This window comes from Styela clava, chromosome 4 (genome assembly GCF_964204865.1).
Source record: "Styela clava chromosome 4, kaStyClav1.hap1.2, whole genome shotgun sequence".
Lineage (NCBI taxonomy): Eukaryota > Metazoa > Chordata > Ascidiacea > Stolidobranchia > Styelidae > Styela > Styela clava.
This window is the reverse complement of record NC_135253.1, coordinates 23,145,362-23,162,454: the sequence shown is the minus strand read 5'-3', so window position 1 is coordinate 23,162,454 and position 17,093 is coordinate 23,145,362. Positions and strand designations below refer to the sequence as shown.

The window sequence follows — 17,093 nt, the reverse complement described above, 5'->3', positions numbered from 1 at the left end:
AGGTATGAGTTTTTGAGACTCGAAACTTCTGTAGCCCATTGGAAGCTTCTTCGAAAAGATGTTGGAATATAACTTATATATGTAGTAATAAGTATCAGGCACTTTGATGATGTTACTTCTTGGTTTTACAGAGTGTCGTATATCTCATAAAACCTGCCATTGCCAATTTCCTATAGCAGACTAGGGGTAACGAAAATATAGGAAGAGGATGTTATACCAAGTCGTTAACAAATTTTCCATGTAATGTTTGTGCATTTATATTTGTGGACCAATGTTAAAACTCTAAACTAAATGAAAGAGATGGCTTATGAGTAGGCTGGAATATCTAGCAGGATTATACCAACATCAGTATGGTTCGGTTTAAAGCTAAAAGCAGATTTTTGGATATACTGCAATCGAGACAGGTGTCTGATGACAATTCTTCCAATAATGAAGACTCGTTGATTATGTACCAAATCAACTGGTACACCCAACAGAAAATCTGTGACAATGTTTGGTTGAATGACAACCGTGCAGAAGTAGAATATTTACTCACTCTCGCAAAAACTATCTGTGCGTACCTGCACCAGCAGAGCGAACGAGTATTCTGAGTAAAAAATGATTAATTATTTTTAAATCTATTTTTTACAATTTTTTAAGAATTAAAAATATCATGTAATCCTAATCTTGGAAAAGGAATTGTTGAAATAGCAAGTCTGCTGCAAAGTGGTTGCTTAAAAAGTGGATATCAGCAATTGCATGCTTTCTATAGAAAATATTCTGGACCTGATCTCAGCATTGGAGAAAGAGAATATTCAGGTTGTTTGTGAGACTTAGAAATAGAACAATAGATTATTTTGGTCGGCATGGCTGGTCGGCACAAAGTGTTAGGAACGCGCTTGCCCTTCCACCTCAAGATACATTGCATGGGATCGCTGGTTCAAATTGTGTGTGAACGGATTGCAGAATGTCATGTCGTAGGAGGGTTCACATAACCGCTGGTCGTTTATGGCTTCTTTTGCTATGCATCTGAGAAATATACCAGTTAACAATTATCATACCTGACAAGGACCATTAGTGCGTCATATGATTGAACTTATTTATCAGCTTCCCTTCATATACTATCAAGTCTACTGGCTTTACATGCTTATCTCTCTTCTGAATTAAAAGTTCAACAATCGATATTATAACAAAACTATAGTCTATTTTTAGATTAAACATTGAATATAAGTGAAAATGATCCAATCGTCAATATAATACGACACCACGCTGAAGCAGTCTGTAACCTTCCAAAAAATGTTTCAAGAGAGCATCTTGTAAACAAATGTCATATAAAAAGGTGGTTCTAGAAGCACAGAAATAATTTATGGAGTTATGGCATGACCCAATTACTAAATCAAACAATAACGATAGGTGAGATGTTAATATATCTTACATAGTGACATATATAAATCTTATATATATTATAATCATATATATTCTTAAATTTTAAATCTGTCCATATGTCTTTTTATTTTTTTCAGGACCCAAAAATTATCATCAAAAATAGCAATTGCTTGCAACGCCGGGCAAGCTCAGAGCCTGACATAGATCACTAGTGCAAAAAAGAGCTCAAAATGTCATCTCTACCCTCGGTTGAATAGAGAACAAAAATTTTTGAGTTAGTAATATCGTTTCTCAACAGAGAAAGCATTCTAGAATTTTTTTTTGTGGGTGAAGGAAATATTACTTTGTAACCATTGTAGTTATACTCAGTGGCGTAGCATCCACCCCCGCGGTCGTGGGAGGGCCCACAGCGCAGAGGGGCCCAAGCGGTTAGAATTTAGAAATTTAAGCCGCAAACCAAAAGCTGCAGTGCAAAACAAGTAATGCACATCTTATAACGTTGATGTTAGTTCTTCTCAAATCGTTTTGTTACGTAACAATGCCATGGAGTCGTCGATTTCCGGCGTCTTGTGGTTTGATCGCACCGGCAAAAATACGAAGGCTGTCAGAATGATGTCAAAAGCAAAACCTCTCAGAAGCGCACAAAAACGCAGAAAAAGGGCAGAAGAGGAAGAACGTATAAAAAAAATGTCGCAAGTATCAAAGATAAACGGCAAATTTTAGGTTGCCATTGCCTTTTTATAGCGACATGTTATGCTTTTTGACAAAACAATGGGTTGTTTTAGCTTATGTCCAAGAGTTTTTAGGGTCATTTCCACCAAATATTTTTTCGGGGGGGGGGGGGGGGCACGAGAATTTTGCTACGCCACTGGTTATACTGATATTGCTTCGTTATTCACTACTTTTGTGATACATGGACAGAGTTTCAGAGGGAGAGTTAGGTGCATCGCCAGCTAATAATTCCTCAGCAGCGTTTCTCAAACTTTATGCCGCGGATCCTTTTGGAATTAAAAAGAATAAGCTGTTCGTATTACACATAGGCACGCATGCAACCGGCAAGCTTGTAAGACTTGAGTGCTCGCTATCCATTAATGATTAGATAACTTATAAAATTATTGCGTTTGCTCTATCATGTAGTAAGGATGATTGTCACGTTATAATTAAGGATGCCAAGTATGAGTACTTACAAGTATTCGATTCTTATCCGATTCCTGATTCCTCGACATATCTTAACGAAAACTCACACCCACCTAAGCAGTACCATATGAAATCAAACAAGAACACGATGTTCAAATTTTGGATTGCCAAAAAGGCCGGAATTAAGTAGTATGGGTATCCAATATGTCACATGAAACAAAATCGCACAAAAAAACGAATCCCTCAGAACCCACAGATATTTTTAAAACAAATAAACGTTAAAGCCTTCTATCGAAATATTATATATAGTGAAGTGAAGTTTGCGTCGTCGTAGCAACTCAGCATAAATGTGAAGAAATTGCCACAAAACTTTACACGTTCTTTTCAATCCAAGTTTTAACCTCGAGAATCGATTCCAATGCATCGGAACTGATTCTAGTCGATTCCGCAAAAAAGCGATTCTGTAATCGAATCCGGACTCGATCCCGCCATCCCTAGTCATATAATTGGATTGTTATGTTATGGCCGTTTCCGACCGACCATTGATCCCTGAAAAATTGTCCCTTTACTTCATCATTGCAACATGTCGCTTCTTTGGAGTGTTTTACAGAGTTCTCACTTACATGCTCAATATCATGATTTTTATCTGAAACATTAATTCACTTGCGGCTGGTGTTCATAGCTAATTTATGGCTAGTCTATCGCAAAGTTTGCGGGGTCAATTTTTGATTATACCAACTTAATGATTTGAACTTAATTGATTTCAAACTATTTTCGAAAACTGACAAATAACACGCAAAATCATGAAAACAAAGCAATGTTTACATCATGTTTGGTTGGAAGTCTGTGCAAGCGAAAGTGATCCTTGAGCCACTGCATGAATTGTAATTGTTAGATCACTGTTGACTTATATTGCTGATTGGTTATTGTTACAGACATTAACGAAAAAATCTATGTTCGAGGAAACATCCACCTTCCATCACATTGACTTGCGCGCTTAGCCTAGTTGAGGTAACAAGAAAGCAATTGTCTTCGGTCTGATTATTTTTTTATTTAGGACTCAGTTCACCCTAAATATTAAAATATGAAAAAGTATTTTGATATAGCTAGTACATCCAAACATAATGAGCCAGCTCAGCAAAGGTGTAATAAGCAAAAATATAAAGAAGAATATTGCAGCAGTACGACTTAACCGGAATACCGGTAGGTGCTCGCCACTAATACAGTCTAGTAATACTGTAATAATTGGTTCAGAAGATCCCGTGTGCTGCAAAGCCACACAAATGTGTTCGAAGTTTACGATGCAAACGAAGAGACTTTATTGAAATAGTGTAAAATCCACGCTTAAAGCAGACAAAATGAGAGCAACAAAATACGATCCTCACTCTGGGACAGCCAAAAGCAAGAAGAGAGGCTGACACTGTGAATCCACAGCACAGTTCACATATGCAGTAGTGGTTGGAGTCGAGTAACTGGATCGAACTATCGAACAAGAAATATAAATAAAATATTAAACAATAAAAAATAGGACAATTCCAGTCCCGCCACAATATGTTCAATACAGGTTTATTGTTTCCGGACCGGAAGATCACCAACAATCTCATGTTTCAAGCAAGCTCAGGAGACACTTAAAGACAAATCATCCAACAGTGAAGGATTTGCCAAAAGGATATTTTGTGAACCTGATTTTGCAAACAAACAACTTTATTTGCTACCCCAAGCTACCGGAAAAAAGACTGATTGTAAGCTATAAAATGGCTCACCTGTTGATTAAACGCAAAAAAGCACACACAGACGCAGAATCAGTTATTTCACCAGCTTTAGCCATTGTTGTTGAAGAAAAGCTTGGAAATTTTGTCGCCGAAAAAGATAGACAAGTTCAACTGTCAAATTTTACGAAGAATAGAAGACTTGTCCTCAGATATAACATTTGCGAATACTTTGTTGCGAAACGGGATGACCGACTGCAATGTTCCCTCTAATTTTTTGTAGTATGTGTGCGCAGAAATTTTGGTGTGTGCGCACTTTTTTGAAAATGACTAATATTTGTGCAAAAACGAATGAAGAAATTTTGGCGTTCGAACCGGGTAACTAGAATTCGGTTGGAAACCGAAGACTTATCGATGGAAGGTTAGGGGATCCCCAAAACAGTGGTCTTACTCCATAGTGACACCGTGTATCCCATCACTAATTAACTAATATGCTTCTGATCCGAGCTAAGATGAATGCACATGCAAAATTTGGAGCAGATTGAACCTCGCTTTCGTGAGATATCGCGTGCATCTAACACACAGACAAATACCTGTCAACATACTTATCGATTAAGATCGATAAGTAATAAGTGGGCCAACCACAAACTTTTTCAACCTGCCAACCGAGCACATTGTTACATTACATCGAAATACGTCTGTGCGCAGTAAATCTATGCGTGTGCGCAGCCTCTGAAAGCTGTGTGCGCGCGCGCACTTTAGAGAGAACACTGACCGACTGTATTATGGGCTTTACATATTGACGGATCTACTGACAGAACCGGGAAAGCTCACCTGCTTGCTTTTATTCGGTTCATAAACGCAACATTGGTAAATGAATGCTTGTTTTGCAAATAATTGAAAGGCACAACCAGAGGAGAGGATATATCTAAACTGGTCAATGAAAATGTTTTGCTTTATAGTCTGCAGTGAAGTAACTGCGTGAGCGTTTGTACCAACGGTTGATCTTCGATGCCAGGGGATAGGAAAGGATTTCTTGCATGAGTGCTGCAAAAAAATCCAAATATGGTAATTATGCATTGCATGATCCACAGAGAAGCTCTCGTTGCCAAATCTAAAGATCGTTGTCAAATCTAAAAATTGCCTAAAGATCTACAAGCCGCTACGAATCAAATGGTGCACTTCATTAAATCTCGGCCACTTTATTTTCAACTTTGTAAAGCCATGGATTTTGAGTACGAGTGTTTGCTGTATCACACGGAGGTTCGTTGGCTTTCGAAAGGAAAGGTGTTGAAACACATGCTCCATTTGAAAACTCAAGTTACTTCTATTGTGGAAACGCAAAAAAAGACTTCGGATTTTCTCTTCACGACAAAAGTTGGTGGCTTGAAGTTCTGTTTCTTTCTGACTTCTTAGATAAACTAGGGAATTATCCAAGTCTCTTTATGTTATGTTAAAACATTGAATAGAGTTTGAAGGGCAATTTTCTAAATACCGGGAATAAATCATAGCAAGGGAAAGTGACTTAAAACGCATTCATCGGAATCGCCATAAAATAAGCACTGCCACTCGTTTCGTTTTCGAGCTTTAGGATCATTTTATAAACAAGAGAGCTATGCCTAAATATATGGACACATAGAGTCACATCATTTGGATGACGTCATATCGAAAAAAAGTAATAGCCTTCTGGAGAAAAATTTTATCTTTAACCACTGATAATTTCAAAGCAATTGGTCCAGTAATCAAAGAGAAAAGCGATTTCTTCAAAACGTGTCAATGAACAACAAGAATAAGAACATCAACACAACAAAACGATCGCTATGTCCACTACGTGTTCAATTAGTGTTTTAAAAATGCGCAATTATAAAAAGGCGAAATAAAGTTGCTGAGTAAAGGGGCAATTGTTATCATTCTATTCTATGTATTAGATATAACAGAAGAGAGAACTTAAAAATCGATCAGAGCGTAGTGCGCGCATTAAAATCCTTCACGATGCACTATTATAAATGGGTGAATTAAATTTGTATGCTGAATTGAATGCTGTATGCCCATATTTTTTTATGCGGGGATTTAGTACACAGGTAAGGTAAGTGACGTGAAACTCAATCATGGGACTCATCACCATATACAGCATAATTACACTTTATGTGTCGAGATTGTGTGTGTTAGAGGGCGTTTTTACTAATATTGTGGTTCGCTTTTCAGAGAAAATATTTTGAAATTGTTGTCAAGCGAGGATGTTGGTCCTAATGCTTCTATGTAAATAATCAGCACCGCACGTTTTGTTTTCGAGTTTCAAGGTAGGGCAAATTTTGAAGTTTTGTTAGGCGTTCAAATTAATGTTTTGGTACTGCACAATTTTGAAAGGTAAAGTTGGTTCGCTGAGAAATGATGCAATTTTTCCAATTCTGTTCAATGTATTAGGTATAGGCGCGCATTACAATTGAACTATTATATATGCTTGAATCAAATTTGTTTGCCGATTTATGCGCACAATTTTCTATGCTGGGAATTAGTTTATAGCTAAGGGAAGTGACGTGAACATAATTACATTTCATGAAACAAGGTTGTCTGCGCTAAACGGCGTTTTACTAATTTACGTGATAAATATAGCAGAGAGAAGAGATATATGAAATATTAGTGTCCGTTTCTTAGGGGGATATATTTTCAAATTGTTGTCAAGTAATGATGCCCAAAGATTATATGTAAATAATCAGCACCGCACTTTCGTTTTCGAGTGTCAAGGTCGGGCAAATTTTTGTCAAGCTTTCAATTAAGTGTTTTGGGACTGCACAATTACAAAGGGCGAAATTGGTTTGCTGAAAAAACGGGCAATTTTTATCATTCTATTCTATGTATTAGAGAGCAGAGAGAACTCGAAATCGATAAGAACGTAGTGCGCGCATTGAAATTCCATCCAATTGTACTGATATATACATGGGTGAATCAAATTTGGCTTGCTCATTTTCGCTCACAATTTTTCTATGCTGGATATTAGTTTATAGCTAAGGGGAGTGACGTTAAACTCAATCATGAGATCACCGCCATATACGGCATAATCACACTTTATGAGTCAAGGTTGTCTGCGCTAAACGGCGTTTTACTAATTTACTGCTGAATGTAGCAGAGAGAAGAGAGCATAAATATATGAAATAATTGTGGTCCGCTTCTCAGGGAAAATAGTTTGAAAAATTGTAAAAGCAGGAATTGGTTAGCTGAATAGAACAGACGATTTATATCATCTTATTCTATATAACACCATAGGTGGCTCGAAAGTCGAACAGAAATCGTGCGCATTAAAACTGCTTCCAAATTCGATAATAAAAATGTGTGAATCAAGTTTGTATGATAACTTTGTATACTGGGAATTAGTTTATAGTTAAGGGAAGTGACGTGAAACTCAATCATGAGATCACCGCCATAATCACACTTTATGAGTCAAGGTTGTCTGCGCTAAACTGCGTTTTACTAATTTACGTGATAAATATAGCAGAGAGAACAGAGCATAAATATATGAAATAATTGTGGTCCGCTTCTCAGGGGAAATAGTTTGAAATTGTTGTCAAGTGAGGATGTTCGTGCTTCTGTGTAAAAATTTAGAACCGCACGTTTCGTTTTCGAGTGTTAGTGTGGGGCAACCATATTGAGTTTTGTCAGGTGTTTAGAAATTAGTGTTTAGGGTCTGCAGAATTGTAAAAGCCGGAATTGGTTTGCTGAATAGAACAGACGATTTATATCATCTATTTCTATAAAACACCACAGGTGGCTCAAAAGTCGATCAGAAATCGTGCGCATTAAAATTGCTTCCAAATTCGATAATAAAAATGTGTGAATCAAGTTTGTATGATAATTTTGTATACTGGGAATTAGTTTATAGCTAAGGGAAGTGACGTGAAACTCAATCATGAGATTCGCCACCATATACAGTATAATCACACTTTATGAGTCGATAGTGTCTGCGCTAAACGGCCTTTTACTAATTTACTGCTAAATGTAGCAGGGAGATGCGAGAATAAATATATTAAATAATAGTGGTCCGCTTCCCAGGGGGATATATTTTTAAAATGTTGTCAAGTAAGGATGTCCTAAAGCTTCTATGTAAATAATCAGCACCGCACTTTCGTTTTCGAATGTCAAGGTTGGGCAAATTTTTGAAGTTTTGTCAAGCGTTGCACAATTACAAAAGGCTAGTTTGGTTTGCTTGAGTACAACGGGTAATTTTTATTCTTCAATTCTATGTATTAGATATAACAGCGTCAGCATGGATGGCTTAAAGTCGAATAGAAGGGCATGCGCGCAATAAAATTGCTACTGACTGCGGTATTTAAAATGGATGAATCAAGTTCGTTAGCTGAATATTGCGCGCAATTTTGTATGTATCAGTTCATAGCAAAGAGAAGTGTTGTAATATACGCTGATGAGATTTGCTACCGTATAAGGCATAATCCCAATCCATGAGCCAAGGTTGTCTGTGCTAAAGGGCGTTTTCACTAAGTTGCGTGTTAGATCTAGCAGAGATACGAGAGCATAAATAGATAAAATACCAGTGGTCCGCTCATCGGGGAAAACAGTTCAAGATGTTGACAAGTGAGGATGTTCGCGCTTTTATGTAAATAACCAATAACACACGCTTCGTATTCGATTGTCAAGGTCGGGAAACCTTTTGAAGTTTTATCAAGCGTTCAAATTAGTGTTTTGTGACTGCACAGTTACAAATGGCGATATCGGTTTGCTGTGAAAACGGGCGATACTCATCGTTCTATCCGAGGTATTAGGTTTAGGACGAGATAAATTGCTTCCAACTTCGATATTATAAATGGGTGAATCACATTTGTTTGCTTATTTTTGCGTGCAATTTTGTATGTTGGAAATCAGTTCATAGCAAAGGAAAGTGACGTAAAACACGCTGATGTTACTTGCTACCATACACGCATAATCATAATCTAGAAGCAAAGATTGTCTGCGCTAAACGGCGTTTTTATCAAGTTAAGTGTTTGATTTAGCCAAAAGATGATAGCATGCATAATTAAATGAAAAATATTCGTCCGCGTGAAGGGAAAACATTCCAAAGTGCATTATTGATTAGTCGCAATTATTGTCATGTCAGGATGTCCTACGACACATCTATGTAAAATCCTTGACCATTAAGACAAAGTTAGAAAATTTCCCCACAGCATCTTTGAGGCGTCATAGATATTAGTAACCACAGAGACACGTCGCCCCGCAAGGACTGCTCAGTCCGGGCCTATGTTTTTTTTTGAGAACATTTTTGTTACGTTGCTATGAACGAAATTGTTTGAAATGTCAATAAATAAAGTCAATCAATATAGGACAGCTAGCTATGACGTTGCAGAATCTATAATATTTTTCAATATATTTGCAGTATTTACTTTACATCTAAGTAGCTTGTTGCGTCACCAAATCTTTCTAGAGGCAAACATGGACTTCGTCGAAATACTTTTCTTTATCTCTCTTATCTGTGGATTGCTTGCCGAGAAAAAAATACCCAGTAAGATAACGATTTCTGAATGATTAGTTTCGAAAACAATTACTTATTAGATTTTGCAATACCTGTTTACAGGCAATCTTTGTCTACAACCATCCTTCACTTTTGCTGTCAAGACAGTTGAAATATAAAAGATTTCTCCAATCATTTCAAATTACATCACACCATACAACCTATAATATTTGACACAAGATGGCGTCATATTCAAGTTTAACTCAATATAAAGCCCACTTTTTTCAAACTATACTGGGTTTATTTGTTCGTTCTCATATGCATTTGAAACAAATAACTAGTAAACTAATCCCATACCCATATATCGACTGGTAACGGGACGAGTGACCGTGGTACGCCATATGATAAAGCCGTTTTATCGCCTTCCCTCTTTCCCGGGATAAATACGTAAATCCCACCCAGAACATATCATTCAATGTACTAGGAATGCCTGCTACTTTTTGTATAAGATGTTATATCTAACTTAAAATATTTTTTATTTGTCAGCCGGAGCTTGCGTTTCGAAGATCGTGAAAGGAAAACTCGTACAAGTTGGAGATTGCGAGGTAAAATTAAAGTTTCTATTTTTATTTTAAGTGTTTTTACACTTCGACCCCAAACAAGACTTTGGGGAAAAAGGGCCACTGAAACTTTTAAAGCTACTATTTTTGGAACGACTCGAAGCTGTTCGGCTCGGCCAAAAATCTTTATCTTGCGATGCCAAAAGCGTTATGCCCTACACTCAGTCTATAACAACCATCGTCATAAAAACTTTATAGTCTGGTGGTAAAACAATTTTGCCCCTATTTGATAAGGATTGGCTGTTCCGTCTTATGCTTGTTTTACAACTAATATAATTTAATACAACTTGAGTGTCATAATTACTTTACTAATTATCTGCATTTCGTATTTATTTCACAGAAAAACGATGGATCAGGTGAGTACGTCATGATATATTTTGGAGAGAATAAGCACCGTGTAAAAAAATAATTGTCCGTAATTTTTTTTCTAATCTGTAAACTATCCACATTTCCGCTTATGTTTTTTTGTGCAAAATAATTTTCATTCCGAGTAAGCCCATGAACAAGTATTGCAACTTCAACCTTTTAGCAATATTTGGTTTATACTTTGGCGACAACTTAAACTGAAAACTGATTCAAAACACCTTATCCCACACACAACTAAAATATATAATTTTTCAACAGACATCGTCAGACTGATCAAAAAGAGTCATGATGAGAAAGCTAAAAGTAATTTTTATTATGTTTTGTAACTGATAATTTGACAATAAAACTTGCCACATTCACAAGTATAACAATTTTTAGGCAAATTTTCATGGCCCGGTAGTTTGTAACTATGATTTGGATCAATGAAAAAGTATGGCAGTTTCAACATATATTTTTTGTAATCATCAACCATGGTTATTGAATTCTTTTGTACGAAGCCCACGCCACTAATGCAAAAATGTGAGATTTGAGAAAACACCCCCGTCACGTTTTAAATACCAAATGAGTAATTACCCAGTTAGGGTTCGAGTTTAGAATGATTTGAATTTTCAATGCAATATGCACTCCTAACTCTAATTATAATTATTAGTTTTCATATTTTGAGCGTTGGCAAGTTTTTTTTTTTTGGCGGGGGCTTTGTATGAAAGAACCTTAGAACTTACGATTTCAAGAACTGGACCCTTATTCGTTGTTGGGTGATTAACCAAACCATTAGTCGTTTACGACTTCGACAACCAACAATGTATCTGAACCTATAGAATATACTTTCACATTAAAATAGATTGGTTTTAACTTTCTCGCAAAATTAATTTGTCTTACAGACTTTTCTCATTCTGGAAATATTAATAAAAATATTTCCCAGACATGTTTTACAAAGTAAACAACCCTAAGAAGTTTTAATCCCTTTTTCAATGACTCATTTTCTGAAGATTCTTTTGATATAAAATAAATAATGATCACGATTATGTTGTTTTCAGATAAATGTGACGTCACATACAATTCAAGATGCTACCGAGTGTTGTTGTATGATACAAAGAACGTCACCTTCAACGATGCTGAATCAATTTGCAAATCAACGAACAACGGAAATCCCGCGAATATTTACGACTTCGATGTTTACAAGTTGCTTTTCACTCATGTACGTTCAGTGATCTCTGATAGAACTAGAACATCCCTCTGGACAGGGATGGAGTATAAGGTCAGTTTGGTAGGTCACGATCGCGAATCCCAGTACTCAGAGTTTGATTCATTTTGTAAATTTCTCTGCCCTCGAAGATTGGCTCCAATTTTGCAATAAAATCACCAAATAAATGGCAAATCGGCGAAGCCTCACGATTTATCAATGATTTGGATATTTTGCAACGTCTAGTATCATTGGAACTGTATACTTTATTATCATATCCAAGCGGTCGACCTAGTATTTTTTAAATTTCCGAGCAACTTGCAATTTATGATAATACATTAATTACCGGTTACGCCCGATTTATACAGTTCTTATCGAAAAGAGCTGTCCTATGTATCTTTCCCTACCTTATCGTACTTTGTTTGTGTTAAATAATTTCAGTATGAAGCCTATTACCCGAAGATAGTATTTTCTTACTTCATGTAACATGTCAGTTGTGTTAACATTTCAAGCAACTAATTCAACCGTTTAATTGTCACAGAACAATCAGCTTTTGCTGTCGAGTGGAGGAGCAGTCACTCTACCTACAGAAGTGTGGTATCCTCATCATCCGAAAAACATTTCATCGCACACAAATGTTTCTGTTCATGTCCAAAAAGATCCAGGCGCGAAAAATCAGGGAATATTGAATGTTGCGCCTACCCAGGAAAAGCGCGGTGTCTTCTGTGAAATATAAAACCAGCTCAATAATTGGCAGAACTATGTTGATGGATCAAATAATTTTTTTGATGGCAGAGTTAAATTCCTATTTAATATTACTTAACTTTATTATTACTTCACTACTATTAACCGTATTACCCATGCCTTCAATTGATATTCTCGTCTATTGAAACCGTTTTCTTAGCAAATGAAAATTCATAGCTGTCTCACCCGATGTGATTTATGTATATAACGAAACATAATAATAATGAATATTTGATTCGATCATTTTTGGGTTTTCTTTGATATTGTTCATCAATTCATGGGGATTAAACAGGAAAGGAAACGAGCCGTCGAATAGAAAATTTCTCATGTGTGAAATGACCTACTATTTTTTCAGAGTATCGGGCTGGGAGAGGGTGATTGGTGATAGAATGTCTAAGACAAACTTAGTTCGGCACTCCAGAAGTGTGTGCACCAATATGAAGGTAACTAAGTTTGTTCGCCTACTTTACATCAAGTTGTGTAAAAGGACCGAAACCTATGAGCAGGAGTATATTCACTTGCCTAACCGTAAATATATACTACTACTAGATGTCCAACCCCGCTCGCTATATAATAAACCATCAAAGGCGCTGTTGTACTTGCAAGTGGCGGGCGTCACGGTCGGTAGGTTCAGACATGTGCTTGACGACGCGAGCTCGCAAACTCGCCCTGTTCGTTGATGACTGATCGAAATATTTGCTGAAGGACATGGAGAATTTGATAAAAATGAACAAATAATTGTGAAAATGAAGACACAGTCTGTCTTGCAAATGACCAGGATGATGTGACAACATTCTTGTTGAAAGAAAGCAATGCATCAAAAATGCGATGCATTGCGAAAAATGTCAGTCAGATGTAGGTAAAGTGGTGACGAAATTGAATACTTTGCACCTTATATACAAAAAAACCTTAGCAGCATAGCGTTTTGGTCTCGCTCTATCTCAAGTATTGTACCTTTTACAGAAAATTTTTTCTTCACTTGACCTATAATCAGTGTTGCCATCGACCTAGAGCCAGAAATAAGCACGGGTGTCTAAAGTTTATTTTGGGGGGTACTTAACAACGGCAGAAAGGCAGATTGAAAATGAGAAAGGAATCATACACAAGTCTCTTCCGCACTCCAACTTTTTATTATTAGAAGTCGCTTCGAACAAGGTTGCATGCGGCCCCTAAATCGCGCAAGACCATAAAAAAACATTAAATAACGGCCACACGCAACCTCTAAAATGTGAGAAGCTACAGAAAAGTAGGCAGGAACACACAATAAACATCCAGCATTCAACATCTTGCACATGAAACAACAACCCAAAGGGCGTCTGCGCATATTCGATGAGATGCGCAGCCATCTAACCCAAAATGTGGGTAACAAATTGATTATTAAATAACATAAACACATAATTTTAAATTAAACACGTTGCGTATATTAAAAATACATCGTCCCTCGTTTCTACGGAAGCTTTGTACGCAAAACATAAACAAGTCATCCATGGTTCTAAGACAAAATGAGCACGTAACTCAAAAATAAGCTCTTTTCTTAGAAATAAGCACATCCTTACTTTATAAGACACACGCTAGAAAATAAGCACAAATCTTAGAAATAAGTACGGTATGGCAACCCTGCCTATAATCAGGGCTGCCATAACGTCCTAATTTCTAAGATTTGTCCTTATATTGAAAGCCTTTGTCTTAGAAAATATTTTTTTTTCCTTATTTTTAACAAACGTCCTTATTGTCTTTATGAATGAATATACCGGTAAATTAAACTTTGAATTTGGTTTAGATCTGGAACTTCATATGATATAAAATGAGTAAACGTAAAAACTTTCGCTGTGATGATTATGAGAAAGAATTCAACAGCGTCAAACGAAACGAATGACCAGTGTTTTGCGCACTGCAGCTTTCGTGAATGTGACATTAACCTGAAATCCATAGGTAAAGCAGCAATTTCTGCTCACAATGCAACCCAGGAGGCAGAAGCACAAGGATTCTGCTCAAGAAATTGAATCAAACCAAGAGTCAATGATTATACAAGGGTCGCACCACATGAATACATTCTGTTTATTACATTTCATTCATTGTTATCTTATTTCTATGTTTCCCTGTCCTTATTTTAGGGTTCATATATTTTACCGCATATACCCAGAATCCTACTTTTATCTTAAATATGTGCAGTTTTTCACAAATTAATAGGTTTTATTCGAACTGTCTATAACGGGTATAAATCCCTCGGAAACTCGTTGCATCGCCGTTGATATCACATGCTTTGTGTACTTCTGCATGATAACGTTTTAATATGTTTTCTGCTTATGGAAATAGGTTGTTGTGACAAACCTAGAGATTTCTAAGCTGAATATTTGCGTCAACGTTAATATTTATAGTCTACTAGTAACATGTAGCTCAGTTTTGAGCACAAGTCAAAAATTGGAAGCAATTATTCGCGAATGAATATGAAATTTGGGCGTCTTTAATATTCAATGAATGATAGAATTCGATACAAAAAATATTTCATGGCAGAGCTTTGCTTAAAATTATCATCACCCTTGTCCTGGACGACCTTAATGGTGCAACGCAACAATTCTTGTATTTTCATTAGGGTTACCAACGGTCCAACACTTATATTTTTCGCCAACCCTTTAAGTACTGGCTTTAGGGAAGGCAAGGTTATATATTGTTGCCATCCAAAAATGTTGTAGCTACCTTAACGGGCAGTAGAATTGGCAATAAATCTTGCAAAATTTCCCAGTAATGTTCTTTCATTTCAAGATGTGATATTTCTCTTTGATTACCTCCCCTTAGTTCAGAGACCACTGCACGGATGTGCCATTTAAGTTCATTGAGTCTCGAGAGCATTTCATAAATGAAGTGACACCTGGTGGACACATCGATTATTAGGTTCAGCAATAATGGCTTCCCTGTTATCTCCCCTTACTTTTTTTTCTGAGGCACAGCATGTTTGATGCAGATCGTCTAAAAAAGTTCACAATTTTTCTGGCCGTTTCCAACAAATCTACAATGTCCCTCAAAGCAAATCCCCTCTGTAGGCACAACTGCAGGGTGTGAGCGGCACATCGAATCACATTCAAATTATGCTCTCTTTTCAATATTTTAACAGCTGCAATCATATTTAAACCATTATTTGTTGATATGGAGACAATTTGTGAGAGAGGAACACCAAAATCTGAAACAATCTCTTGTATCCAGCCTGCTATATTTTATCCAGTTTGCTTGTCATCAAGTAGCTTGTTGAAAGTACAAATGAATTTATAGTGAAATCCTGGGAAAGAATATGTGCGATGACACACAAATATGATTCGTTTTTTATGCTAATTCAGGCATCAGGCAACATGAGCATGATAAAGGTTATTTCGACACGTTATAGCGTCATCTAAGCTAAGGTTACATCACCATAATGATAGTAGTTCCAAGTTTGTACGGAAAACTCTGGAATTCCAAGGAGTTTTTTCTGAACTATGCCATCCAAGAACGAGATGTTCTTTGGTTGCAATTCATGTTGCTTTAACCAGTGGCGCAACAACAGATTATAACCTATTAATATTGTATGTCCGTTAGATAGAAGCCTTAAAACTACATACGCAATGATAACGCAACAAATTTATTATCTGTCAATTAAAGGTTGCATTTTGTATAACATTGCATAAAATTAGCTTTCCCCTTACAAAGTTCTGGTTGCGCCTTGGTTTTATCAGTTCAAATCTTTCGGGTTCGACAAAAACTCCTAGAGTTGCGTAGACAACCTCTGCTCTATTTCTTTGTGCTAATGAATTTGAACGTGTATAATGCAAGGAATGCTGTAGAAGGAATGAACATGTCTATACCATGCAATTTGGAATCCAAAATTTAAATTTTTTTTTTTTTGTAAATTGCCAATGTTGTGCTCTTGCTCCATGCTGGTTATGGAAATAAAATTTTCTAAATGAAATGATGGAAATGATTTAAAATTAATGTTGATAGCGATGGCAGAAAAGGTTTGAAGTTACCTGCAGTGCTTAGTAGACAAGTATTTTTCATTTATTTGAGTTGACAACGACAATAACAGTGTAACGCTGCAGTGTTACCATCACGCTATTACATTAACCAACCTTTTTTCCATTCTATGTTCGCATCAGCCTGTTTCGAAGCTTTCTTTGATAGATTGTTCATTCTAGTAGATTGATCCCCTATTTGGTTGCAAGCACGATAGGTTTATGAACTTTCAAATTTATACCTATTTAAATGACACGCTCTTGCTAAGGTCTTCCCAAAAGTTTCACAAAGTTTTGTATTTCTTTTCAAATTACACGCTATCGCAAAGCTCTTGCCTTATGTTTCACCATAATACTGTTTCGGTATGAGTTTGCGTATGCTTTTTCAAATGACTCGCTTTCAAAAATCTCTTTCCACATAGTTGACAATCTAGCTTACACTTTGATAAATTTATGCACGTCTTCTCAAAGTACGCGCTCTCAAAACGGCCTCTCCCGACTATAAATTTGTGTATTTTATTTCAAGTT

General features: G+C 36.5%; 1 protein-coding gene across 3 annotated transcripts; it reads left to right on the top strand.

The window, feature by feature from the left end:
* The first annotated feature begins 9,598 nt into the window (after positions 1-9,598).
* Positions 9,599-12,808, top strand: LOC120326844 (uncharacterized). 3 transcript variants are annotated; one of them, XM_078112098.1, is made up of 6 exons: positions 9,599-9,720; positions 10,216-10,274; positions 10,630-10,645; positions 10,914-10,958; positions 11,693-11,853; positions 12,380-12,808. In XM_078112098.1, the coding sequence occupies exons 1-6, from the start codon at positions 9,651-9,653 to the stop codon at positions 12,572-12,574; spliced, it is 546 nt and encodes a 181-aa protein (XP_077968224.1). In that variant the 5' UTR covers positions 9,599-9,650; the 3' UTR covers positions 12,575-12,808. The 3 variants fall into 3 exon arrangements, with proteins under 3 accessions (XP_077968224.1, XP_039249131.2, XP_039249132.2); XM_039393197.2 differs by having other exon boundaries at positions 11,693-11,913; positions 12,380-12,806; XM_039393198.2 differs by lacking the exon at positions 10,914-10,958 and having other exon boundaries at positions 11,693-11,913.
* Positions 12,809-17,093: the final 4,285 nt, after the last annotated feature.

What these genes read in the sequence shown, in the direction of transcription:
- LOC120326844 (XM_039393197.2), top strand. Translation starts at nt 9,651, where the DNA reads ATGGACTTCGTCGAAATACTTTTCTTTATCTCTCTTATCTGTGGATTG. An exon ending in TGCCGAGAAAAAAATACCCA is followed by an intron (nt 9,721 to 10,215) that starts GTAAGATAACGA and finishes TTTATTTGTCAG; the next exon opens with CCGGAGCTTGCGTTTCGAAG. An exon ending in GGACAGGGATGGAGTATAAG is followed by an intron (nt 11,914 to 12,379) that starts GTCAGTTTGGTA and finishes TAATTGTCACAG; the next exon opens with AACAATCAGCTTTTGCTGTC.